A 26,474-nucleotide genomic window follows, 5' to 3' on the forward strand; every position below is an offset into this window, starting at 1 on the left:
GTTGGCATCTCCTCAGGAAGACCATGACCCAGGCAGCTATACAGGCAATAGTGGATGGCTTCACTGCCCAGGGGTTTCCTAACTGCTGTGGGGCAATAGATGGCATGCACATCCCCATCATAGCCCTGGACCACCTGGCCTCTGAATATATAAACAGAAAGGGGTACTTCTCCATGGTGTTGCAGGGGTTGGTAGACCACAAAGGTCATTTCACTGACATCAATATGGGATGGCCAGGACAGGCTCATGACGTGCTCATCTTTCAAAATTCTGGACTGTATAGAAAGCTCCTTGATGGGACTTTTTTCCCTGTCAGAAAATCATAATTGGCAACATGGAGATGCCTATTGTTACACTGGAAGACCCTGCTTTCTCTCTGCTCCCTTGCCTTGTGAAGCCTTACACAGGAGCCCTGGACCACAGCAAGGAAAATTTCTATCACAGAATCAGCAGGTGCAGCATGGTGGTAGAATGCGCCTTTGACTATTTAAAAGTGAGGTTCAGATGCTTATTGACCCATTTGGACCTTTCTAAAATTAATGTCCCCATGGTTATTACAATGTGCACTACGTCGCACAACATATGTGAAGGCAGGTGAGAGACTTTCCCATCCATCTGGAATTCCGAAGCAGAGGCCACAGGCAGGGCTTACTCACAGCCACCTACACAACCATAGCCACACTGAGGCAGCAGCAATAAGAGACGATTTAAAAAATAGCTTCATGATTGATCTGTAATGCACATGCTCCCATGTATTTCTCTGACATAATGCCAATAAATCATACCACATCTTAATGAATGAATGCTTTTACTTGGTGCAAGGGGCTAGGTTGCAGTAAATACAACGCATGCAGCAGGCAGCTGTGCCTTCAGCCCTCTCCAACCACCCGGTTCTCTTGGCCATACATCTGCTGCAGACCAGGGAGTAACAGTGGGCAGCTGTGCCTTCAGCCCTCCCCCAACCCACACTACGATTTGTTTTCCCTACCACTCCTACATGTCACAAAATCAAACCAAGTTCAAAGGAATTATTTTGTTTTGAGCGGAGGAGAGGTTTAAGAGTCTGGGAAAAGAGGCCTTCTCAAGGGTACTCGAGTAAGCTGTTGCAGTGGCCCTGGGGGCTGGAGCGGCAGGCTATCGTTGCCTGCCCTCCCCCTCCTCACAGTCGGGGACTGCGACGGTGGGGGCATGGGCAACCTCTCTTCAAGGGACTCTGGGCACCAGGTATCAGCTCCTGCAGGGCTGCATTGGGAGTCCCTCTGCAGCTGCACCAGATTTACACTTTAATGATTTAGTCCCCAGAAAAGTGATGTGATGCGAACAGGCAGCATCCTGCACCTGAGCATATCCTAACTGTCTTGCCCACTTTAAATGTATAAATTTATTAACTCTGGACCAAAAACAGATTTTGTGAATATGGGCCCCATTTTGCTGTATTCATAGAATTCAATCGCCTGGTAATAGCTTTATTACAATACAAAATCATCTTCATGTGAATGATGGGAAACTGGCTATGATGCTTTATTTAGCTGTGACATTTCAAAGACATCATTTAGTGTTGATGAGGTGCTACTAATTTGCTTTGTTGTTTTTTATTGTTGTAAATGTAATTTAGGTATTTTATTTCTCTTATCCACCTTCCACTCATTTCAGTTCACAATCGACAGCTGCAGTATTACAAAAGGACTTGAATTCCAATTGTCAGCATTCCTTTTCTATTAAAGAATGCTAGAAAGATACTAGCTGTTTCAACGAGATGTCAGCCTGTGAATTATTTCTGATATGTAACAATAATAAAACTTCTTGATAACATTTTCTATTTCTAGTTCTACCCATCTCAAAACACTTTACAAACATGAGTGGGCCAGAGCAGCTTTCAATTATTCCAGATCGGGTCTCATTAAAAAATTTCCATCAAAACATTTTCTTCCAACAGAAGATTGGATTTTTGATTAAACAATAATTTCAGCAGAACGTACCTGTCGTCCTCAAAATGTTCATATTTTTATAGGACATCGCCCAAATGTTTGGGTTTGGGTTTTTGTTTTTCCAACAAAAATTATTTTTTCTCATTTTCATCAAAAATGTACATAAAAATAAACCCAGTTTTCCACACAACTGTAATTCTATGTGTACACTGGTAGTGAGATCAAAACAAAGTCTAATATATTCAATACTGCTATGAAGGTAGGACTGCATTTTGACATTATAAGGCTAAAGCTATGTCTACAATACAAGATAAAATCGAATTTCAAGGAGTTAGCTCGATGTTAAAACTTCACTGTCTTCACAGTTAAGACTGTTAGCTGAATTTATTGAGCCAAAATACCAAAGTATCAATATTACAGGATGGGTATAGCATCAATTTTGAATTTAAAATCTCAAATAAAGGATAGTGTGGAAGCACTATGTCCTTAATTTGAATTTATTAGCCTCCAGAAGTGTCCCGCATGTATCCCACAAAGCTACACAGTGACCCTCCATGTATGACCACTTTGTTGTACACCGCTCTCCATCCAGGTGGTCAGGAAGAATGTCACAGGAAGCCCGTGAATTTTTGATTGATTAGAATTTGAATTAGAATTTGAATTGGAATTCAGCAGCAGCCAGCCCTGCAAATATAAAGGGCGCCAATAATGAAAAAAATTCCTTGCCCATTGCATCCTACCGCATTGGTAGCAATTGCATGGTTAGCCATCTCCTGCACTCATGAGCTAAAATGTAAGCCCACTGCTTCTTGTCCTATTATCAGAGGTTAAGGATAATATTTTTTTCTCCTTCCGACTTATAACCACCTTTTAGATACTTGAAGACTGCTGTCATGTTCCCTCTCTGTTTTCTCTTTTTCAGACTAAACAATTCAATTCTTTCAATCTTTCCTCAGAGGTCATGTTTCCTAGACTTTGAATTATTTTTGCTGCTCTCCTCTGGACCTTCTCTAATTTGACCAGATCTCTTCTAAAATGTGGTGCCCAGAATTGGAGACAATATTCTCTAGTAGTGGCCTAATCAGTGAGGAGTAAAGTGGAAGAATTACGTCTTACAAAATTCTTGTTAATAAATCCCAGAATGTTTGCTTTGTTTTTCAGCAGTGTCAAACTGTTGACTCATATTTAGCTTGTGACCCAGCATGACCCTTAGATCTCTTTCTGAAGTATTCGTTCCTAGGTAGTCGTTTCCCATTTTGTACATGTGAAATTGATTGTTCCTGCCTAAGTGGAGTACTTGACATTTGTCCTTACTGAATTGCATTCCAATTATCTCTGACCATTTATCCATTAATTCCAAGATGAGAGTATAGCTATTATAATAGTTAGGAGGCACAGAAGGGTAGGTAGTTTGTATTTGTGAAACCAGGATTACAACCCCTGGGGGTGGGGGGCATGTCTTATGTTTCCCTTGCAAGTCACCTTTAAATACAGGTTGAACCTCTCTCGTCCGCCACCCTCGGGACCTGCCAGTGCTAGATGAGACAATTCGCCAGGCAACGGGAGGTCAATATTTTCTAGCAGAATTACCAATATTTCCATTGCTTATTGGGGTCTTAGAAGACGTTTGGGGTAAATTAGAGCTAAATATCAGCACAAAACACTGATAGCCAGGACTGGTGGCTGTAAACAAACTTTTTGGGACCTGGGGAAACTTGGTAAGCGATTGTCTGGTTAATTAAAATCATGCCAAATTACAGTTTGCCAGCCAAGAGAGGTTCTACCTGTAGTACATATACTCAGAGGAGCAGCAGGAATGTGGTGTCCCTACAGCCATCTCCATCATCATTGTTCCGCAACAACTTCCCCAAGCTGAAGGTGCTGAGGTGCAGGCATAGTGGGAAGTATTGCAACAGCAGGAGGTTCTATCCACAACTGTATGCCTCTCTGCGCCACCACACCACCGTGGGCAGGTGGGTGTGGGGAGATTTTGATGACCCTTACTTCAGGGTCACATCCACAAGCTAACAAACAGCTCTTTACAGTGCCACGGGGGTGAGAAAATGTAAAAGGTGGTATGGTTCCAGGAATTTTTAGAGGTGACATTTGAATTTTGTTTTCAATCCCTATGTGCCACTGTAACTGTAGTTCTCTACTTTTTCTTGTCCTCAGCCATTCACAACCCTTCTGAAGCTTCCCTGGTCTGACCCTTACTAAAAACAATTTAGACATTTTCCTTTAAGATCATAGCTTTCATCAAGTACATATGTGTTACTGACTATATTAGCTGGGCTGCCTGTCAGTATAAACTTTTTAGGACAAATACCCAATCTGGTGTCCCATATGGGTCATAACTGTGGATGTCAAAACAAAATAGGACCTCCATCTTAGACACGGACAATTTTAGCACAATGAGCTAGATCATCAGGTGATAAAAACTGAAATAGCTTTATTTACTCAATTTACCTTCAGTCGAGGATTTGGCCAAATATCTGAAAACCTTACAATGCAATTCCCCTTACCGTTTGCTGCAGGTCAGGTATTATAATTCGTATCACTAATGTGTTGCTCCTATTGTCTTCCATTCTGCTGCTTGGTTTCTCTGCTGTAGCCCTGATAGTATCATATATAGTTTCTTCTTTGGAGCTGTCTGATTCAGATTCAACAGAATAATCTGAAAAGCTCTGTGCCATCTCATCTTCACTTGATGTTGGACTGCGAGGCATGTTCAGTTTCTCTTACCTCACGTGCCTATCAACACAAAACACAAGACAAAGACAAATTATTGGTAAAGTTTTAAACTTGGTTCAGACTGATGTTTTTGTGTATTTTTAAGCTAATGTATACTTAACAATGAAGCCATCTATTTTCTCTTACCTCTTTTTCCCTCCCCCCATTCGTATGACTTGGAAGAGTGCAATGGAAATAAATGTGGTTAACAGTTCAGTACAGAAAGACCTTTCTTCCATGTGAAAACCAACCATCAAAAGGATTCAGAACAGATGACAAGAGTTCCAGGCTTGATCCTAAAAGGTAATGTTGTAAACTGTATGTGGATTGGATCTAACTTGAAGGAGTTGTTTTCCCACTATGAAAATTACTTTCAATAGAATACTGTAGATCTTAAATGAGCTTCAGAATTAAATGTAATGCTAACAGAATGGTTGGTGTGTTGTGAGTCTTATTTGTGCAAAATGTCTGGTTTTTAATTCAAAAACTCCACATGATTAAGAGGACAGAATGGTTTGACAGGCACAAATTATTCAAAATATATTGTTGAATGATAGGGATGTAGTAGGGAAATTGTCCAAAGAAAGGCTTTTGGGGTAAGAACCACAGTTCAAATACTGTACAACTCTGTAGACTATTTCATGGAAGTGAAGGACTGACAATGTTGCATGGAGCCAGACTTACTGTATGTAGATATAGTGGACACCTTGTCCCAGGCCTACCAAGGTCGATTGACACCAACACTACTGCACCCCTGACGACAGCAAACTTCCAGTCGTGCGAAACTGAATACAGATTTTTGTGATGTAGAGTTTGTAGACAAACACTTAGCATGGATTATGCTAAAACCAAATTCTTTTTCACTTGTAAACTAAGTTGCTTTGAACCTAGCTACCTAGAGATGGAAGAAGCACTTTCTCCCTGTGTCTACATGTGCCCCTTCCTTTCGAAAGGGGCATGTTAATGAGTGGGTTTGAAAGATGCTAATGAGGCACTGCACTGAATATGCAGTGCCTCATTAGCATAATGGCAGCCACGGTGATTTGAAAGTGCAGCTTTTTGAATTGCATGCTGCCTGTGGGGACGGGACCTTCCGAAAGGACTGCCCCCAGTTTTCAAAAGCCCTTCTTCCTACCTGCTGATCAGAGGAAGGGCTTTTGAAAACTGGGGAGGTCCTTTCGAAAGTTCCCGTCTCCACAGGAGGCACGCAATTCGAAAAGCCGCACTTTCGAATCGCCGTGGCCGCCATTATGCTAATGAGGCACTGCATATTCATTGCAGTGCCTCATCAGCAACTTTTGAACCCACTCATTAACATGCCCCTTTCGAAAGGTAGGCGCACTTGTAGACCCAGCCTCTATGTCTATGACATCTTCAAAGGGTCTCATATGAAGAACTGGTACAAAAATCCTTTCAATCTTTTTTCAACATATACTACCTTTTTTCCCCAAAATGGAAATATCTGCTTTCAGGTAAAGTCTTCAGATTTTAATTTGAACCAGCTTTACTCTCATTACTCTGTTAAGCAAGTATTATAGGTACCGTACAAAGAGGAAAGCTAAGCAAGGGAATTTGATCAATTTGGTCAAAGTCATTCAACAATTCAGTGGGAGAGTTAGAACAGAATCCAGGCATCATCATAGCCTGTTCTTCCTACCAGAAATGGATATGAAGCTCTCATGGGAGTAAATTTCTCATCAAAGCTATCCTGGGCAAACCTAAAGTCTATTTTTAAGTTTGACTCAATTTAATCAGTTTACTTGACATCTGTGCCAGTTTGCCTGTGCCAAAAGTGAGTAAAAAATAAGTTCCACATTTGACCTTCATTTGGACTTGAACGAAGTCCTGAAAGTGTAAAGGCCTCATTATTGGGCCCCAGGGAATTACAATACTGTATTTGCTGAATGGGCAGAGTATGCAAGAAGAATATTTTACTATGGTGTTTCAAGATACATTGTACAATATGTAGGAGGTACCAAAAGGCTACCATTCTGATTTAATATTTTTCTCTCATTTGGCAGCGGAGCAAATGACTACATAAGAGTCAGGGCCAAGGAAAGTCAGGGCCAATACTTCCAATTTAATGAGAGATCAATGGCAAACATTGCAAAAGCACATCAAAGAGTCTAACATATCATTCTGTTATAGTTGGTCAGGGATAAATCCATAAGTACCTAAGCTGGGGCTCCTGGGTTACTACTCTCAGCTATGAACCTATAGTTAATAACAGAAACTAAAATAGTGCATTCAAATATTTGAATGCAAACCATTTTTTCAACAGTTTAATGCAAGACTCTCTACAAAAGAAAAATCTTGGGGGAGTACTTCACTCCTTCAGCGAGCCACAAATTAAAGAAGCTTTCCAAAGTACCTTTCCAAAGTCAATAGAAAGAATAAACATTGCAATGGGTTTCTTATTCATCCACTGTTGATAAATCACATGAAGCCAAAATACACTAGGTCAATATGCAGCAGAACAAAACAGATTAGCTGGTAACAGCAGGAAAAACACATTTCTCTCTCCCCCTAAAAACCATGTGAGAGGGCAATGCACAGAGAGATTGCTCACTATATACAGTAACTCAAGTTTATTGAGATGTGTGCCCCATGGCACTGCATTTTTGGTGTGCATGTGCACCTATACCTTTGCTGAAAGATTTTTGGTAGCAGGACAGAGTCTGCACCCCACACATTCTTGGGCTTATACAAAGGCTAAATGGGCGAATGGGGTGTATGGGGTGCCCAGGGAGGGGTAGCACCTCTGGTGTGGGGACCTGTTGTGTCTCTTTGAGTCAGTTCGTGAACCTTTGGTCCCCACTGGCACCCAGCTCTCACCTGTGGCTCCAAGAAGCTGTAGCATGCAGCAGCCACACCCTGATAAACCGCTTCAACAGGCAGACTAAACCTGGTGAGGGTAGCCGGCTGATCTGAAACCTGCGATGAGATAAGGAATTGCCTAACCCAGCAAGCAAAGTTGGCCCCAGCGGACTGGGCGGATGAGATCAACAGCAAGATCCAACAACCAGGAAGGCAGTTCTGCAATGCTCTGTGGAGAGCGAAGGGCACGACAAGGCACCAAAGACGGCATGGCCATCCACTGCAGCCTAGGAAGTCCCAGCCGTGACAACTTTTTGTACCACTGGAACCAGGCTTCTGAGGTCAAGAGAGTGGAACTGACCCTGTGCAATGGCTTTTCCACTTTAAACATTCTCCCGCACAGGTTCTTTGCACATCCTCATTACTTCTGTCTACTTCAAAGTCCTACGGCGATGGCGGAGGGGCAAAGCAACAGGTGGAGGTGACCACTGGGAGTCGTAGCTCCAAACCTGCATGTAGGCAGCCTGTGGACTTTGATTGCTCAACTCTGACCACGGAATGACAGAGGAGTTCGGCAGCATCCCAGGCGACGGAGCAGGCCTTTTTAGCAACAGCACTGCTCACCCTCAAAATGATGGAGAGGACTAGAAAAGACGTCCCAAAAATTGCTTGTCCCAACCAAAATGGCCAGCCTGCTGCAGCTGGCAGTTTTACCCTCAAGGCGGTTGAAAAACAGTGAAAAGAAAGTAACAGAGAGGAAGCCATGCTAGTCTATATACTATCAAAACAAAAAAGCAGTCAAGTAGCACTTTAAAGACTAACAAAATAATTTATTAGGTGATCCACATGGATGCGCCCAAGATCAAAACAGATTGACTATGTCATCAGTCGCAGGCGGGACATTCCAGATGTTAAGACCACCAGGGCCATGCGGGGAGCTGAGTGCTGGACTGATCATAGACTCGTCAGATCAGGTCTTATGCTGCACATCACACCACTGCACCGCAAGAAGCTCAAGGTTGTCAGACCCCTCTTCAACACCAGGAAGCTGCAACATACTGGTCATTGTGAGATATTTGCAGCCTGCCTTGACGAAGTGCTGACATCGCATGGACCTCTGACTGGAGATCCAACACAAAAGTGGGACCAGTTCAAAACTCTGGTGATGGAGTCAGCCAAGTCAACACTAGGACTGAAAAAGACAGTTCACCAAGACTGGTTTGATGAAAATGATGAAGCCATCATGAAGATCTTAGAGGAAAAACAGAACGCACTTCTGCTAAACGTTCAGTTCTCAATCTCCAAACATGATTGTTTCAAACACTTTCAGAGCCAGGAGCAAATGGCACTTGGCAAAATGCAAGATGAGTGGTGGGAGAGTAAAGCTGATGAAGTCCAATACTACGCAGACACCAAGAACTCCAAGATGTTTTTCAGTGCTATCAAAGCTATATATAGACCTTCAAAGCCAAGTACTACACCTCTCCTGTCTCCCTTCTGAGGGAGAAGAACAGCATCAACAATAGGTGGAGAGAGCACTTCAACCTTCTCAACAGTCCCTCCATTGTCGACCCTGTGGCCCTAGACCAGATCCCTCAGAAACCCACAATAAACAGTCTTGACCTGCCCCCTACAATGGATGAGGTCAAAAAGGCAATCAGCCAGACCAGCTCGGGCAAAGCCCCTGGGATGGACGGTATCCCTGCTGAAATTTTCAAAGCAGCAGGACCAGTGTCACTTGAAGCCTTTCACAACATCTTGATCAGCATCTGGGAAGAAGACGACATGCCCAAAGACTTGAAGGATCCACAATCATCTCGCTCTTCAAGAACAAGGGCAACAAAGCTGACTGTGGAAATTACCAGGGCATCTCCCTTCTCTGTACTGCTGGGAAAATTTTGGCTTGAGTCATCCTCAACCGTCTGATCACCAGCGTCTCATAGGAGAGCCTACTAGAGGCACAGTGTGGTTTTCGCCCAGGCCACGCCACCGACATGATCTTTGCTGTTCGTCAGGTCCAGGAAAAGTGCATAGAGCAGAACTTGGATCTGCATGCTGTCTTTATAGACCTGACCAAGGTGTTTGACACCATCAACAGAGAAGCCCTGTGGAGTATCCTGTCAAAACTTGGCTGCCCGAGAAGATTCGTTAACCTCATACGCCTGTTCCACAATGACATGACTGGCTTTGTTCTTTCAAACGGCAAGTCCTCAGATCCATTTGAGATATCCAACGGTGTGAAGCAAGGGTGCATGCTGGCCCCAGTGTTATTCAACCTCTTTTTCACGTACATCCTCAGCCACGCAGTTAGGGACCTGGACCATGGAGTCTACCTAAAATACAGATTTGATGGGTCACTTTTCGACCTTCGGCGTCTGAATGCTAAAACCAAGACACTTGAGGCTCATCCTTGAAGCCCTTTTTGCTGACAACTGTGCACTTGTGGCAAACAAGGAATTTGATCTCCAGCTCATCATCAACAAGTTTGCTGATGCCACTCACCTCTTTGGTTTGACCATCAGCCTAGGAAAGACTGATGTACTGTTTCAACCTGTTCCCCCCGCTTCAATCTTCATTGAAGGAACAGAGTTAAAAACAGAGGAGTTGTACTGACGAAGAATTATGATTCTTATTGCAAAGACCACCCAACCGGAGTGTAAGAAGGCCGAACAGATTTTAGTCCAAACCTGTGTCCATTTGTGAAGTGAAATTCACAGATGATTCTGTTCAGCTCTGCTGGCTGGCTTGTGAGCTGCACGAAACCATAATTTGTTACCGTTTTCAAATGAGTTTTGAAAGGTTTGATTTTGTTTTTATGGCTGAAATAAAGGTTGATAATTTAGCTGACAGAGTTCTGTTACATTTTCAAAGCTGTCTTAGTTTTGTTCCCATTGCATTCTAAAAACTTTTCCATAAAGCATCAATATTGTTTTTATTTTATATCACAGCACAACTCCAACAGAGATCAGCACCCTATTGTGCTAAGTGGTGTATAGATATATTGAGAGAGAGAGTCTCTGCCCTGAAAATCTTAAAATCTACCTCCACAAAAAGGACAAAAGGTGAGAAGAAAGGCAGAGTGGCATGACTCACCTTAGGTCATTCAACAGGTAGGTGACTGAGCAGGAAAAAAATCCAGGTCTTCTTAATTCCAAGTTCAATGCCTTATTCACTGAACTACACTTCTCAAATGGCCTTGCTGGGTGAAGGCTATCATATGGCCAAAATATGATTCATCTCTAACTAATGAGGCTTCCTGGAACTCATTTTTTAATTTACTGGAAAAAATACAATCTTTGCTACCTAGAATTAAGAATAGTACACTGTGTTTGCATCTTGTTATTAAATTACTACAACACCTATATCATGGACTAGAGGCACACTACTGGGAAAGATCAACACCCTGAGGGTCGCTCTTCCAAGATTTCATTTTGCGCATGCACACAACGATGCTCCCAGGTGTCAGTGTCAACCCATATACTCCTCCCAAGAGGTGAGGAATAAGGAAGGTCAATGGGAGAAACATGCCGTCAACCTTCCACCATGTGGACAGACATGGAAATCAACTGTAGATAAATCGATTTTAGCTATGAAATTGGTGTAGCTAAAATTGCATATCAGTGGTCAACTTCTATGTCTATTATAGACATCTGCTGATGAAAAGCACTAAGTCTATCAAAGAACTTCTGACTTTGACATAGTGATCCTCAAAACACTACTGGAGTCAGTGAAATACTATTATCTCCAGTTTATGATGGAGAACAGAGACAGAGAGACTAAGTGATTTGTCCAAAGTCACACAAGAAGTCTGTGGTATAGCAAGGAATTAAAGCCAGGTTTCCCACATATTAATCCACGCTGCTAACTACTGGATAATCCTTCCTCTTAACAGTACATCATGGTTATTTTAAATATAAAAAAGATTGCATCATGAAAAAATACATTAAAAAGCATTAGAGCTGTGGCACAAACCAATGAAAGCCAGTTTCCAGGCTCAGGTATAATTGATGTGCTTCCCTGAATAAAAGAACAGCACCAACCATGATTTTACATCTCCTACATTGTCTGGTTAGTGTTGTGTTTATTACTTTATTTTTTTAAATGTCTCTTATCTTTTTTTTAATCTTTATGGAAAATTATGCAAGTTTTGATACCACCAGTAGGATCAGAACAACTCTGATACAAACATATTGGGATGGGTGTCGTACTCACATAATCAGGTATAGACATACATAACATAAACATAATAGCTACACACACAAACATACCAAATATACATCAAGAAAAGGAAATTCAAAAAATTTCAAACCATGGCAATAGTAAGAGTTATTTACAAATACTAGGCAAAATCTACCATGTGTGCACATGCCTGCACACACACACTCAGTAGGAGGAAAGCTCCGTGAAGATTGCCTTGCAGATATTCCCTGAGAGCATACCATGGTAGGGAGCAGAGGGATGAATGAACAGGGCTGTGGTATCTGCCCTCCAAAGCTACAGATTTTGGCAGACAATAGGAGGTTAACTGTACAGAGATCCTTCGCCATTGATAATGTTGGGAAATTCACTTCCATGACACCTGGAACTACAGAAACTCCTTATTAAAGGGGAAGGAAGGAACAGAAACTACAGTAACAGTTTTACCTTTTCTTACTAAGCAATAACAGCCAGCGAAGGAATGGCATATACCCCACTCATGCAAACTAGACCCAGCTTGAGGCCATCCCTACTCCACGCAACAGCTTAAGTCAGGCGTGTCCAACCTGTGGCCCTGGACAGCTAGTAATGCGGCCCCACAAGATGGTAAACTTTTAACATTATTATGTGATTTATATACATTAACTATATTATATATTTCATATGCGGCCCAAGACAATTCCTGTTCACTCAATGCGGCCCAGGCAAGCCAAAATGTTGGACACCCATTTTTTAAGTCCTGCCCTCTAAGGATCCTGGCTTCAAGGGGCACCCTCCACACACACCAGGGAAAGAACAATAGTGCTGTAGATGTAGCTGATCCTCTCCCATTCCCTTTCCACACAGAAGGGGCAAGAGTCACACACAAAGGGTTCCCTGTGCAGGTATTGTGAAGACCCATTACCAAAGTTCCTAGGATGCCTGATTGTGCATTCCATGGCTTGAATGAGATTATATTTTTAATTTTCAAGGAATGCAGCGTAGGGCTCCACAATGAATGTCTGATTCAGAGCACTTTACAGGTATTAATGAATTAATCCTGCTAAACTTGTAAGTAAATAAATGTTAGCCTCATTTTACAGACAGAGCTGAGGCTCAAGGACGGGAAGTGATCTGCCCAAGGCAAGAGAGGGAGTTCATATCAGAGCTGGAATTCAAACTCAAAAATTACAGACTCCCAGTCCTGACAACAGCACTGTTATTTTGATATAAACATTCGTTTTTACAATATCATTTTTGTTGTGGGACTCTATCTGAACTGCTACTTTACAACCAGGTAAAAAATAGTACCTCTGGGAACTTCTCAATTTCAGAAACAGTATTGTCCTCAGGGGACAAACTGGAGTGTGGGAAAAGTTTGCTATTTGAACAGCAGATACTATTCAGAAAAAGGTATTTAATAATTAACTCTGAAGAAAGACAAACAGAAGTCTCCTTCCTGAACAGTCTCAGTCGTGAGAGAAAAGTAACATGCAATCTTTCTGTCAGTATCCTAAGGAGCATACTTCGGCTCAGCAGATTTATGACTCACGCCCCAAGTTACCAAGCCGACATCTTAGGCTGTATCTACAACACAACATAAATTTGAATTTGGCAATTAGCTTGATATAACCACATAACTTTCTTCACTGTAAAAACCATTAGCTTGATTTAGGGAACACTAATATTCGAATTACAATATTGTAGTTACCTGATGGGTGTAAGTATCAAGCTCAAATTCGGAAGTTCGATTAAAGACCAGAGTGTAAGTGCCATGTCTTAAAATTGAATTTATTAGCCTCCACTGTATGTAACCCACAATGCCCCACAGTACTCTGCTCTGGCCGCTGCTCTCCAGTAAAAGGAAGACTGAATTTCAAAGCAGGAGCAGCAAGCCTGTGCTGTGGGGTCATGTTAGTATGAAGCCTGAGAAATGTCTTTCTTTCTTTCTGTTAGAGCCGTGAGCTCATCTCCCCATAACAAATAACCCCTTCAGGGAGTTCGTGGCTCTGTCTCTACACTTGTCATGTTTTCTGCACTGCCTGGCACCAGCCCCTACTCCGTCGCACGACATTGCAACAAGGCTGTGGTGGGGGTCATGCTTGCATAAAATGCTGAGAAACATCTCAGAGGTTTACACTTGTGTGCAAACCCCCTTCCCTCCCCCACAGGCACCATGCAGTCTGGGTCTTTTCTGCGCTCCGTCACATCACGTAGGTAGCCCTCAACTCAATAAAAGGATGTGTCTGCTGTTCAGTGCTGACCATGTTTCCAAGCAGCACCACATTGTAGATTGCGAGTGTTTAGAGCTCCAAGGACAGGAAAGATATTCAGGGGTTTGCAGCCACTGTGGGGAAGTCTCCCCCAGAGGCTAAGATTCTCAGGGAAGACCACTTCAACTGGCCCCCCACTGAACTCCTCTATGCCCATAGCATGGAACCACTGGGGCTAGCCGCCACCAGGCGGAAGTCTCCCCAAGTGGCTAAGGTGGTCAGGGAGACTACTTCAGCACCTACAGACCACAGCACCCCCACACACATTCTCCGCCAAAAATATTTTTGGGAGCTTGCTGTCCATCGCAGACACTTGCTGGTTTTATATTTTGGTTATAAAATCTTTTTGCTAGTATCTGCAGTCTGTCTTCGTGCTTTGACCCCTTCAGAAACATGGGGGAGGGCTAGTTGAGATTTCTGTTTGCGTTATAAGTTCAGTGTATGATATTTCACTGCCATAATCCACGTTGGCAATATCCGTGTAGTGTAGGGGAAAGTCAAAAATTCTTTTTTCCTACACTTTTCTATCCTCTTCCTTCTAACTTCAGAATACAGTGTGGGCCCCTGTATTATTTTCAGGGATGACATGCAATGATGGGAGGTGGGACACTCAGTGGATGGCCAGTTGAGAACACAGTCATTGCACAGAAGCCATATAGTGCACCAGAAAGCCAAAAGACTCTCCCCATCAGCAACTCTCTTTTCTGAAAAACTTCCCTATCTTCTCTTTCTTCATGCTTTTCAGAGTCCCTGTATTATTTTCAATACAGTTCAATTAATGGCCAGCGTAGAAGTGCCACATCTTAAAATTGAATTTATTAGCCTCCAGAGGTGCCCCATACGTAATCCACAATGCCCCACGGTGCTCTACACTGGCTACTGCTTTCTAGTAACAGGATGACTGTGAATTTCAAAGAGGGAGCAGCAAGCCTGTGGCTGTGGGTTCATGTTTATATAAGAGCCTGAGAAATAAAATAAAGTCAAAAATCTTTTTTCCTAGATTTTTCTATCCTCTTTCATTTAACTTTGAGAATAAAGTCATTATTTTCAGGGATTGGCATATTTTCAGGAATGGGATGCAATCACGTGAGGGGGGACATTCAGTGGATCATCAGTTAAGAATTCAACTACAGAACAAAGACATTTCTGTAAACTTTTTTGCCATCTGTGTAGATTCCCTACTTTCCCTTCCTTTCAATGGCAAAAATGGACATTTGCTTAGCACAGAAGGGAAATAAGGAAAATGCATTGTGGGAAGATGATGTCAAAGACCAGCAAGCATACCCAAAATGCTATGAGGATGAGGGAACTGTGGGATAGGTTCCTACAATGCACTACTGCAACAGTGGATGTCTGCCAGTCTAAGTGTGGCAGCAATGAGTTGACTTTGTGAGGAACGCGTGGGAGGTAAGGATGGTCAAATTCAAACTTATAAATTCCAGAATTACAAAATTGATATTAATAAATTTATCTTGTAGTGTAGACATAGCCATCAACTTTATGCTCTACTGTAGACATAGCCTAAGAGTACATGAAGTCCAATCCTGAAAGGGTCTGTGCAATCACAGCTTACTTGAGAGAACATCAGTAAAGTATATGGTCCCATATGTAACCAAAGAACTTTCACACATTAATAAAAAGGCTTCCTAGGGGGTTGCATATAGGTTAATATGCTCAGATACCCAAATACATGTGCAGCAAGTGGCTGTTTTTCATCTAGATGCATGTAAGAGACACCTGATTATTCCTGTATCGACTTTAAGATAGATCAGGTTACTGAAACCTCCTGGCCACCAGCAAATAGCTGACTTTTGGTCCTTACCTATTTTTCATTACCAGGTTCAAGCCTGATTCGATGTTTGCCAATTTGTGCATGGCAGCTGACTTTGTGAGGAACATGTGGGAAATGAGGATGATCAAATTCAAACTTATAAATTCCAGAATTACAAAATCGATATCAATAAAATTGAATGTATCTTGTACTGTAGACATAGTTTTAGAGAAGATTAGTTGATAGTTCTCCAGTGACCATGCTCTTAAAACAGGAAAATATTGCAGGTGGATTTTAGGAGACAGACTATAGGGGAGCGGTCCTTGTGCATTCACACCACTGCAGACTATGCATAAGAAAGGCAGGGTACAATGAGCTCAGAATATGAGATCACTTTGCAGAAGTAGTTACTGGAGAAAAATCTGCACTTTAAAAGTCCAGACCACGTGCTGAATGCAGATACTAAAGTTTGTTGTTTATCAAAATGGAGATATCATTAGCAGAACAGTATAGTATGATGCAACACATCTGCACTGAATTTCCATAGGATTACTCCATTTAACCTCAAATCTCAATATGCAACAACATGCAAAGTGAAAACATAACCACACAGAAGTTCACATCAAAAGAAACTGATAAATAATTGGAAGGGTAGACTGTCTTGCTCCAACAACATGATTGTGCCAATAACCATACGAAGGTTAATATTAGCCAAGTATGATTGTGACTAACAGCCTTATACAAAGCTTGCTAAAGTCAGTACAAAGAATCTCATTTCACCAGCTTTATGCTGTTACAATATCACTGAAGTTATACAGCTATAAAATTGGTAATTCAAAGCACAGAAGAACAGTGGCTAAAAATCAATGATGTAAAATATTTTATATATCAGATATTTTTTATTTAAAATGGATTTTATTTAAATCATTTTGATTTTTAAAAATCAATAAATACTAAATTTCTCAGTTAAAAATAACAGTTACAATTAAATCTTATTAAAAACATGCTATACATACACTTACAATCTTATCAAAATGAATTAATACCCCTAGCTACCAGCTCTTGCTTCTTTAAAGTTGTGGGTGTTCAATTTCCGTTTCTAAGCCAGCTGAAAAGTACTTTGCACAAAGAAAGACTAGTTGGATAGGACTGTTTTTGTTCCGTGCTTGTGTGATGGTGGAACTTAGAATCATAGAACACTGAACTGGAAGAGACCTCAAAAGGTCATCGAGTCCAGTCTCTTGCCCACAAGACAGGACCAAGTACATCTAGACCATACCTGATAGTTGTCTGATCTGCTGCTCAATCTCTAGTGATGGAGATTCTACAACCTCCCTACTCAATTTATTCCAATGTTTAACCACCCTGACAGTTGGGAAGTTCTTCCTAATGTCCAATGTAAGCCTCTCTTGCTGCAGTTTAAGCCCGCTGCTCACTGTCCTATCCTCACAGGCTAAGAAGAACAATTTTTCTCCCTCCCCCTTGTAACACTCTTTAAGGTACTTGTAAAATGTTATCATGTCCCCTCTAGGTCTTCTCTGTTCTAAACTAAACAAGCTCTGGTAGCTCATGTTCCCTAGACCTGTAATCATTCGTGCTGCTCTTTGCTGGACCTTCTCCAATTTCTTCACATCCCTCTTGAAATGTAGTGCACAAAAATGGATGCAATATTTCAATTGAGACCTATCAGCTCAGAGTACAGCAGAAAAATGATTTCACGTGTCTTGCTCACAATACTCCTGTTAATGCAACCCAGAATCATGTTTGGTTTTTTTTTGCCACAGTGTCACACTGTTAAGTCATATTTACTTGAGGTGCACTATAACTCCTAGACTCCTTTTGAGGAGTAAGGAGACTTCGAAGTTGCCCCAGCACTTCAAAGTACCAACAGGTGCGCCGCAGGTAGACGAGTGCCGGTACTTCGAAGTTTAAAACTTCGGAGTTGCCGCAGGGGGGAATTTGCTTAATGAAGTGCTGCCTATGCATGGCAGCACTTCATTAGTAAACTCCCAACACCCTAATTACCATCCTTCCTTCGAAGAAAGGTGGTAGTGTAGCCACAGCCTAAGTGTACTCTCTATGCCAATATCTAAATCATTGAGGAGGATGTTGAACAGAACGGGTCCCAAAGCAGGTCCCTGCAGAACCCCACTTGTTATTCCCTTCCAGCATGATCGTGAACCATTAATAACTACCCTCTGAGTTATATATCAATATTATAGGAGCCCCATGTAGGTTGTATTTCCCCAGTTTATTGATAAGATCATGCAAAGCCATCTCAATGCCTTACTAAAGTCTATGTCAGTGTTTCTCAAATGGTGTTCTATGGAACCCTGGGGTTCTACAAAGTTAAAATAAGGGTTCCATGAGAAAATTCCACTACAATAGCCGACTTCTGCGGTTCCCTAATCTGCTGATGCTGAAACAGTAGAACTAAATTTAATTGGTATCATGGACCTGCAGAGAGCCCCTCACTTGCCCTGCTACCCAATCACCTTGATTTAAATCAATTCACCAGGAGAAGGTTCAGATTTTTCAACAAATATCAACTGAACAGCAAAAACGAGTGTAGAAAATCAAAAGTCAAATTTGCACAAAGATGTATACAAAATCATTACTCTATTACCAGGTATATCAGAGATATGTACAGTTTGGAATAATTTTATAATTTACCAGACTAATAAGGGGGCTACGGAAATTGCCAAGTAGGAGGGGATATGACAGGATAATTGTAGATCCCAAAGCAAATTTAAGAAGGTTCTGAATACTATTAATTCAGAAGCTAATGCCTCTATTAGTCTTCCCTCTTCAGCGGAATCTCACTGAAGTCTCAAAATCACTATCCACTTAAGTTCTCACTCTTGCAAATAAAGCATCTGAGGCAGTAAGTATCTTTCTGCTTTGATGGATATGGATAAAATAAGCCTGTTTAAGATGAGATCTGAATTTAATACAAAATACATTAAGATTTATGCTTATTATAATATCTTCAAATATTTAAGCAAAATATAAATCTTGTAAGTCCATGACACCATCAAAAGTTTAAATTACAACTGATTTTCTCAATAAAGAAAGATGTTTTCCCCCAATTTTAATTTTCAGGTCAACTTTATAAATAGAACACAACAGGTCATGTACTGTCTTAAAGGCTCATTTTTAATAATAATTTTATTATGCTGTTTTGTGTGTTTAATTAAATTCTATTTGCCATCCTAATGCAGCTTGACCCAAAGCATGAACAAAAAGTTAATTATCTAGTAGAGTATATCATTCATTTTCTAACATAATAGAATACACAATAAATAACAATCTGAAAATACTGAGCTATATAATTGCTTGCACAAATATATGTGAAGTTATAGTTTACCTTTATAAATACCGAAGCTAGCAATGTTTTTATAGTTACGTCAGCCTGAAATCAAACCATCCTCAATAAAGGCTTAGAATACTACAATGAAACCACAGGAGGGAAAAAACGTGTGTGTTTATCTTGTGCTAGATAACACTTGGTAACTGGCATGTGGTAAAATACTAATGAAAACAAGGCAGTTTGCAGCTTTCACAGTGGTAGCACATCAAATGCACCTAAGTTTTACCTTAGCCTGCTAAAGCGTTAATACTACGTATTGTAACTCAAAAGAACACACATTTTTCCTCTGAAGGTAAGGGTGAAGGAAGTTAGAGTGGCCCTCCACTTGGAAGCAGAAAATATTTTTGTAAGGCAGCTCTTAACATAAGTAGCTCCCAAGTCTAAGTACAGCAAAGGAGCAAAGTTCAAACATAACAGTGGCAAAATCCAAGATCTGAGATTTTTTTTTTTAAATTCAAAGGTTATTTTGAAACCTGATAACATTTTGTTTACAATGAGCTATCAAGAACAGACTGAACCTCTTTAGTCCAGCACGCTCAGGACCTGACCACATTCCAAGAGTTTGAAGAACCACAGGAGGTCAATATCTCACAGCACTACCAACACTTCCACTGCTTATTGGGCTCTTAGATGACATTTAGGGGTAAATTACAGCTAAATAACAGCACAGAACATTGAGAGGCAGGATTGGTGGCTGCAAACAAATTTTATGGGACCATGGTAAATTTGGTCACACCCATGATAAGTGCACTTGCCAAATGAGGGATGTTGCCAGACCAGAGAATGACAGACTAAAGAGGTTCAACCCATAGTGGAATATTAACTGAGTTGTCTTGGAAAAAGCCCTCACTCATTCTTTGCCCATAAACAAAAACTTATTTTATGTCACATTCACAGAAAGTTCACTAATGGGAACAATTTAAGATGTTAGCGAGGGTACTGGAACTAGGGTTGCTGGCACTGAGGTAGCACCTCTGGCTTTAAGCGGTTTCCATCATAAGCAAGGTTTACAGTTTTATTCAGGGACTTTTGGCACCCCCCGTAAACAACTCATTTCAATGCTACTGAATGTTGCTGCATTTCATTCATTTTCAGAATCTGATTAATAACTTTTTTCTCTTTTTCCATTCCCACGAATTCTTTTTCTGTAGCTAGAATTTAAATGATCTGTGCTTTTCAATTTATGAGTTTGCACTGTGATAGAAATGAGTAGTATGAAACTACATGTACAAATAAATTTTGGAGGTGGTTTTAGGAACATAGCACCTTTCGGATAGGGAAACGCTACTCTACTCTGAAAAACAGTGATAGCCAGCTCCTGAAAATCTTTGCCGCAGGGGAAGACTTCCTCACAGTGACAGCCAATCCCCAAAAATCTTTGCCAGCGGTGGAGACTTCCCCCCACTGACAGCAAGCCCCTGAAAATCTTTGCCTCGTGGGGATCTTCCTCCCCAGTGACAAGTAGGCCCCAAAAATCCTTCTCACACTTGGAGCCCTCACTGTGTACAAGCCAGGACAAGGTGCTGTCTGGCATCATGGTCTGCACTGCCCCACAGGAACGTACTTTTATTGGGTTGGGGGCTAGCCAAGTGATGTGATTGGGCGTGAGATAGACCCCCAACTGCACAGCACCTGTGGGGGTGGGGGTAGCCCTGTACAAATGTGAACCACAGAGAAGAAGCTTCTTGGCCTCTCATACAAGCATGAACCCCACAGCCTAGCCACCACAGTGTGGTGGGCAGAGGGCTAGTGCCAGCGCTGAAGAAAAATCTTGGCCTGTCCTGCTATATCATGTGAAGGGAAGAAGCCACCACTCCACATTGAGGCTATTTTTTCATGGGTCTATGTGATTGCTGTGCTGATAAAGAAAGAAGTTTCTTGGCCTCTCACACAAGCATAACCCCCACAGCCCAGCTGCCATGGGATTCCTGGTGCCAAATTCAAATTCACAGGCTTCCTGTTACCTAATTCCTGAGCATATGGAAAGCAGCAGAGATTGAAGTAGCCAGAGCAGACAACTGCAGAGCATTTTGGGATACATACAGGTCACCTCTGGAGGCTAACAAAGTTGATTTAAAAAGACATGGCATTTCCACAACAGCCTTAATTCAAAAACTCTTAAATTCTAACTTGATACTATGCAGAGTCACTTTCAATGGTGTTATAATAATCAGCCTCAGCACTCCCTAAAAGCAGCCTAATGGTATTTACAGTGAAGACGGTGACACTGTAAAATTGACCTAACAGCTTTAAAATCAACTTTATCATAGAGCATAGACAATGTCTTTGTCATATTAAAAACCTGATCCAGTAAGCCTTTTGCACGGGGATTTCCACGGAAGCCAAGCATGCACTTTGAGATATTAAAAGAGTGAACAAATTCTTCTATGTATCAAGGGTATGGGAAGGCTGATATACTTCTTCACAAGACTGCTTCTTGGAATAGCCAGCTTTGCAACTGATCTGGTACATGACCTTTGGAGGTCATATCCCCACTTGTAAAATGAGAATAATATTTGCTTGATGAGTAAGAAGTATTATGAATGCTAGGCATTATTAATTTAATTTATAATAAACAGTGTTCTCTGTGGTCAGCCAGAACTATTTATTGTGTTTATTGATTCAACCACTAGCATTATGTAATCGTTTCCTATTCAAACTCCCACAAATCTGCATTTATTGCTCCAGTGGCCTCTCCATTCTTTGCTTCTACCTTGTTGACTGTTCACATTGCCTGTTAATGCTTTTTAACTTCTGTGTTATATAACTAAACAATCTAACTGAATATTTTAAAAGGAGAGGTGCATGCTGAGACACAAGGAATAACATCCTTCCACACCAAGTAGAATCCTTCTTTACCTTATTTTTTGGCAGGACATAACCTAGTGCCTCATAGCAGAATAATAATTCTTGGTACTTTGCACATAGAGAGAGATACACATCTCATAGAACTGCAAGGGACCTTGGGAGGTCATTGAATCCAGTCCCCTGCCCTGTTGGCAGGACCAAGCACCAGTCCTCATTTTTAACACCCCAGACCCCTAAATGACCCCCTCTTGACAACTGAAATCACAATCCTGGGGTTAGTAGGCCAATGATCAAACCACTGGGCTATCCCTCCCCACTTCTCCCTTTCATCCATAGATGTCAAAGCACATTGTAAGCATCTAATTAAGCTTCAAAACACAGGCGAGGTACATTTCCCCAGTTCCTCAGTCGGCTCCAAGAAATGTTTTACTGACAAACAGATATAACACAAGAGAGAGCAATGTTCTTCCTACTGCCCCATCACTATACTCCACCTGAAAGGACCAGGTTGTTATTTTCCTGATTCATTCTGTCCTTAGCTTTTCTGCTGTTGATGATCAATACAGATGACAATAGTAATAGGATCAACTTGTCCACTAGAAACTGGATTGGGCCACCCAACTTATTTATCTAGGCCACAAAACAACTGTATTTTAAATAAGAGATAAGAGTATGAGGGGAATTTTGAAACTCTACCTATTCACAAGCTACTGTTATATATTTGGCTGATTCTCACCCATTAGATGATAATAAAATTATATTGTGATCCATGATGGTGCTGCATGCCCTCCACGTTCCATTTGTCTTCAGTGGGAGTGGAGGAGATCAGCACCTCACAGTTTTGGTTTCTGAAACAGTTAGCTACCCCCACTAGCTGTTCTTCGAGAAGTTGCGCTCATGTCCATTCCAATATATGTGCACATGGTAATTGCAGGCAAGTTTTTCCTAGAGGTACGCATTGAGTTGGCTGTGGAAACCCATGAAGTGGCACCAGTATGGCAGTATACATATGCCACTGCCAACCTGCCCCCTGTTCAGCTTCTTTTTGTGGGATCACACTGACAGAAGAGGGGCAGACAGGATTCAGAATGGACCTATGTAACGCATCTTGAAGAACACGAAGTGGGTCTTACCCACTAAATCTCATAACCTAATAAATAAAATTGTTAGTCTTTAAGGTGCTACAGGACTGCTTGTTTGTGGGGGGGTTGTTTTTTTGTTTTTGTTTTTGCTGAAATTACAGACCACCATCGCTACCCCTCTGAGACTATTTAACATGTGCAATAGGTAGGTAACCATTTTTTTTCTTCTTTGAGTGCTTGCTCATGTCCATTCCAACAGGTGAATCACAAGCAGTTTCCTTAGGGGAGGAGTTGGAGTCACTTGAGGCAACTTGCAGAAGCTTTCTGTGCATTCAATATAGGATGCCAGGGAGTTCTTGAACAGACAGACTCACAGACTCACGAACAGAAAGATTCATAGACAGGCACACTCTAAAATATATAGAGCAATTATAGTGAAGCTTGTACTAAAGGCCACCTCCCTCTGGAAACTTAATATTTTAAGTGTCTTCTTTTAAGTAATGTTAGTATCCAGCACATTTTGTTTGACCTTTAGTTAAAGGACACCTGTTCTACACAATCAACTTTGGCTGGTCCCTTGGGTGGTCTCAAAGCAGGTTTTACTGCTGTGTAAATCTGTGTTAATTTCCATGGCAGTTTAGTTAGGCTCTCTGGTTTTCAGCCTGCATTTGCCAATAAATAAACAAAACAAACAGATATTCATATTCCTTTGAATGAGTCCAATTCAACGTCAGAATCTTGGCATGTTTCTGTGCTATGCTTTAGAAATGCAACAATGTTTAAAAAAATTCAGACCCTATATGAAAATTACTGATTGGTTACAGGAATTCCAATTCAATGTCAGAATGTTGACATGTTTCTCCGCTATGCTTTAGAAATGCAACAATGTTAAAAAAACGAAATGAAAATTACTGATTGGTTACAGGAATTTCAATAAAACTCTTATTCATGTACCCAAAGATAAAAGTGTAATAGTTTTATATTTTTCTAGACCTCATGCTGTTTCTACTTCTACAATGTTAGCTTCAAAAGAAAATTGCACTTCTGAAATTAATGTCCATAACACAAAATTTTTAGTATGTTTTTGTATGTAATGCCTTCTTAGTAGTGCCTCCCTCATCTAGTATATTTGCAAATGCATTAATCTTCAACTCAGACAATATACACCTTTCTCTTCAACATATGTTGGTGTTTTCATCAATCTCCTTCACAGAAAACACTTCAGAAGTTTAAAATGACAAAAAAAAAATAGTATTCCTCAATTTATATACAACCACCAATATTTTACTTGGTTCATGAAAAGTCCCCCAAAACAATCGGATACTATAGCTGATCTACAAAACCCTGGATTTAACATTTTGAAATGTGTACAGCCACCAACACACAAAACAGGGGTTTTTATTAAGTCATTACTTTTTCTTCAGCTATTTAAAAGGAGAATCTTACTAACTGAATAGCCAACTATTCACAATTCTCTGTAAGTGAAGCTGAAGTAATATACTACCTTGATTTTAAAAGTGCATTTGCCCTTCTTATTTATTCAGTAATAGACAAAGCATAATTCTCTATCTGGAGAAAGTTCATTTTCCCCTGAAATTTTCCCTCAATTACCTGAATAATGTAAATCGTTTTGGAAAGCAATGTTATCTTCCAGCCTTTCTGCTTCCAGCCTCTGTCTGTACTTGGCTACGTAAATATCAAAAAGACTTTAATATGTTGGAAGGAAAGGACACAAGGGAATTAAAATGATTTACAACAGGAGGGAGAAAAACCCAGAGCTTATTGAAGATATTCACCTCCAGTCTAGCTCCCTAGAGTGCAGAGCAACTCAGCTGCTTACTAATTTGCTGTTTGTGCTTATCTGTTTTTGTTCCCCATCACTGTCCACGAGGAAAACATTTCTGTGATACTTCAGATACAAAGGTAATTAAATTTTATTAGAGAAATGCTGTTTCTGCCCTGTTACATAGATTAGATCAAGACACTTAATTCAACACAAGAAGATTCTCTTTCCTCCAGGATATGATGAAGCTGATTCCATTATTTGTGGCTTGGTATATATTAAAGATTTGCCTGAACTGACTTCACTGTATTTTTGATGATGCTCTTTTTTATTTATTTATTTGCTGCTTGGCCAAAAATACTTATTTCTTGTCATTTACACTGTTTTGGTCCAAGCAAGGCTTTCCCAATTAGAACAAAGGAAGCTTCAAAATGGTGCTCTATTTTTGCTCAGCAGGATTACAGATAACATCTATTAACTGGAGCTGGTTAGTAAAATTCTGATGAATGATTTTTCTTTTTCTGAAATTTGCTGATTTGTAGAAATGTAATTTTTTTCCAGAGATTGATCAATTTTAATAAAGTGTCCCCCTCCAAAATTCAGGTAGAGTTCTACTGGAAAGCTGTCTGGTTTTCTGCTAGCTTGCCTATTTTACTACTTGGTACCCTGCCAGGAGGCTTGCCTCATGACCAGGAATACCCAGGGCTTCCAAGATTTGCAGCAAAATGCATGGAGACTGCCCAAGAGCCAGGGCCCCATTTCCTTTTGTGGACAATTTAGAAAAAAAAAATGTTTTCTTTCTGAGTCATCAAATGGATCCTAATTTTGACATCTACAAATCCTCCACTCAGGTCCATCTGTATTAGTTAGTAATAGAGATGCAGGAAGAAAGATAATTCTGATATCAGTTTCAAAACCAATGACTGTACCACTCAATATGGACTAATTTGGAGCATTGTTATTAGGTGTATTGTACAGATTGAAACTCTCTAGTCTGGCACCCTCAGTACCTGACCATGAGTCAAATAAGAGAATTTGCCAAACTCCAGGAGAACATATCTAGCAGCATTACTAACACTTCCACTGCTCACTAGGCTCTTCGAAGACATGTCGGGACAAATCAGAGCTAAACAACAGCCCAGAACATTGAGAGCGTGGACAGATGGCTGGATATAAATTTTATGGGACTACAGGAAACCTGACCACACATATGACAAGGGGACATCCAGCCAACTAAAATCATGCCGGACCACAGATGTTTCCAGACCAGAAAGTGCTGGACTGCAGAGGTTCTACCTGTAGTAATGCTTAGACGACTGTACTGAGATCCAGACTCTATTGTTCTACATCCTGTACAATGCTGGCGCTAGAATATGACCCTCTCAGATTGCTCCTACAGGCAAGTAAATTGACGTCAGGGGCAGCAGTACACGGAGGAGAGTATAAACTGATGAGTCAATAATCTCCTTTCTGCAGGGTACGGCAGACAAGATTGAGGAACTTGCCCTGTTCCCCAACGCACTGGTGAACACGCCCAAGGCAGCATGAACGAGAAAAAGGCTGTGCTATGAAAAAAAAGCCTGGGAGAGCTCACTTCCCTCAGGAAGCAAGTAGAAAGCTTCAACTAAATTGTAGCTCAGGGTATGTGTACATGGGGGGGTGGGGTGGGATGGGGTGGAAAACAAACAGTATCCAGTCTCAGACCCCAGATGAACTGACTCAGGCTAAAAAGAGCA

General features: G+C 41.0%; 1 protein-coding gene across 1 annotated transcript in view; it reads right to left on the reverse strand.

Annotated features, from left to right (window-relative positions):
* Positions 1-26,474, reverse strand: part of SHANK2 (SH3 and multiple ankyrin repeat domains 2) — a 721,067-nt gene that overhangs the window by 578,110 nt on the left and 116,483 nt on the right. The window contains exon 4 of the mRNA XM_074997460.1: positions 4,451-4,679. Within this exon, the coding sequence (XP_074853561.1) occupies positions 4,451-4,654 (204 nt within the window). The 5' untranslated portion in view covers positions 4,655-4,679. The remainder of the gene's footprint in view (positions 1-4,450; positions 4,680-26,474) is intronic.

Source organism: Carettochelys insculpta, chromosome 6 (genome assembly GCF_033958435.1).
Source record: "Carettochelys insculpta isolate YL-2023 chromosome 6, ASM3395843v1, whole genome shotgun sequence".
Classification (NCBI taxonomy): Eukaryota; Metazoa; Chordata; order Testudines; family Carettochelyidae; genus Carettochelys; species Carettochelys insculpta.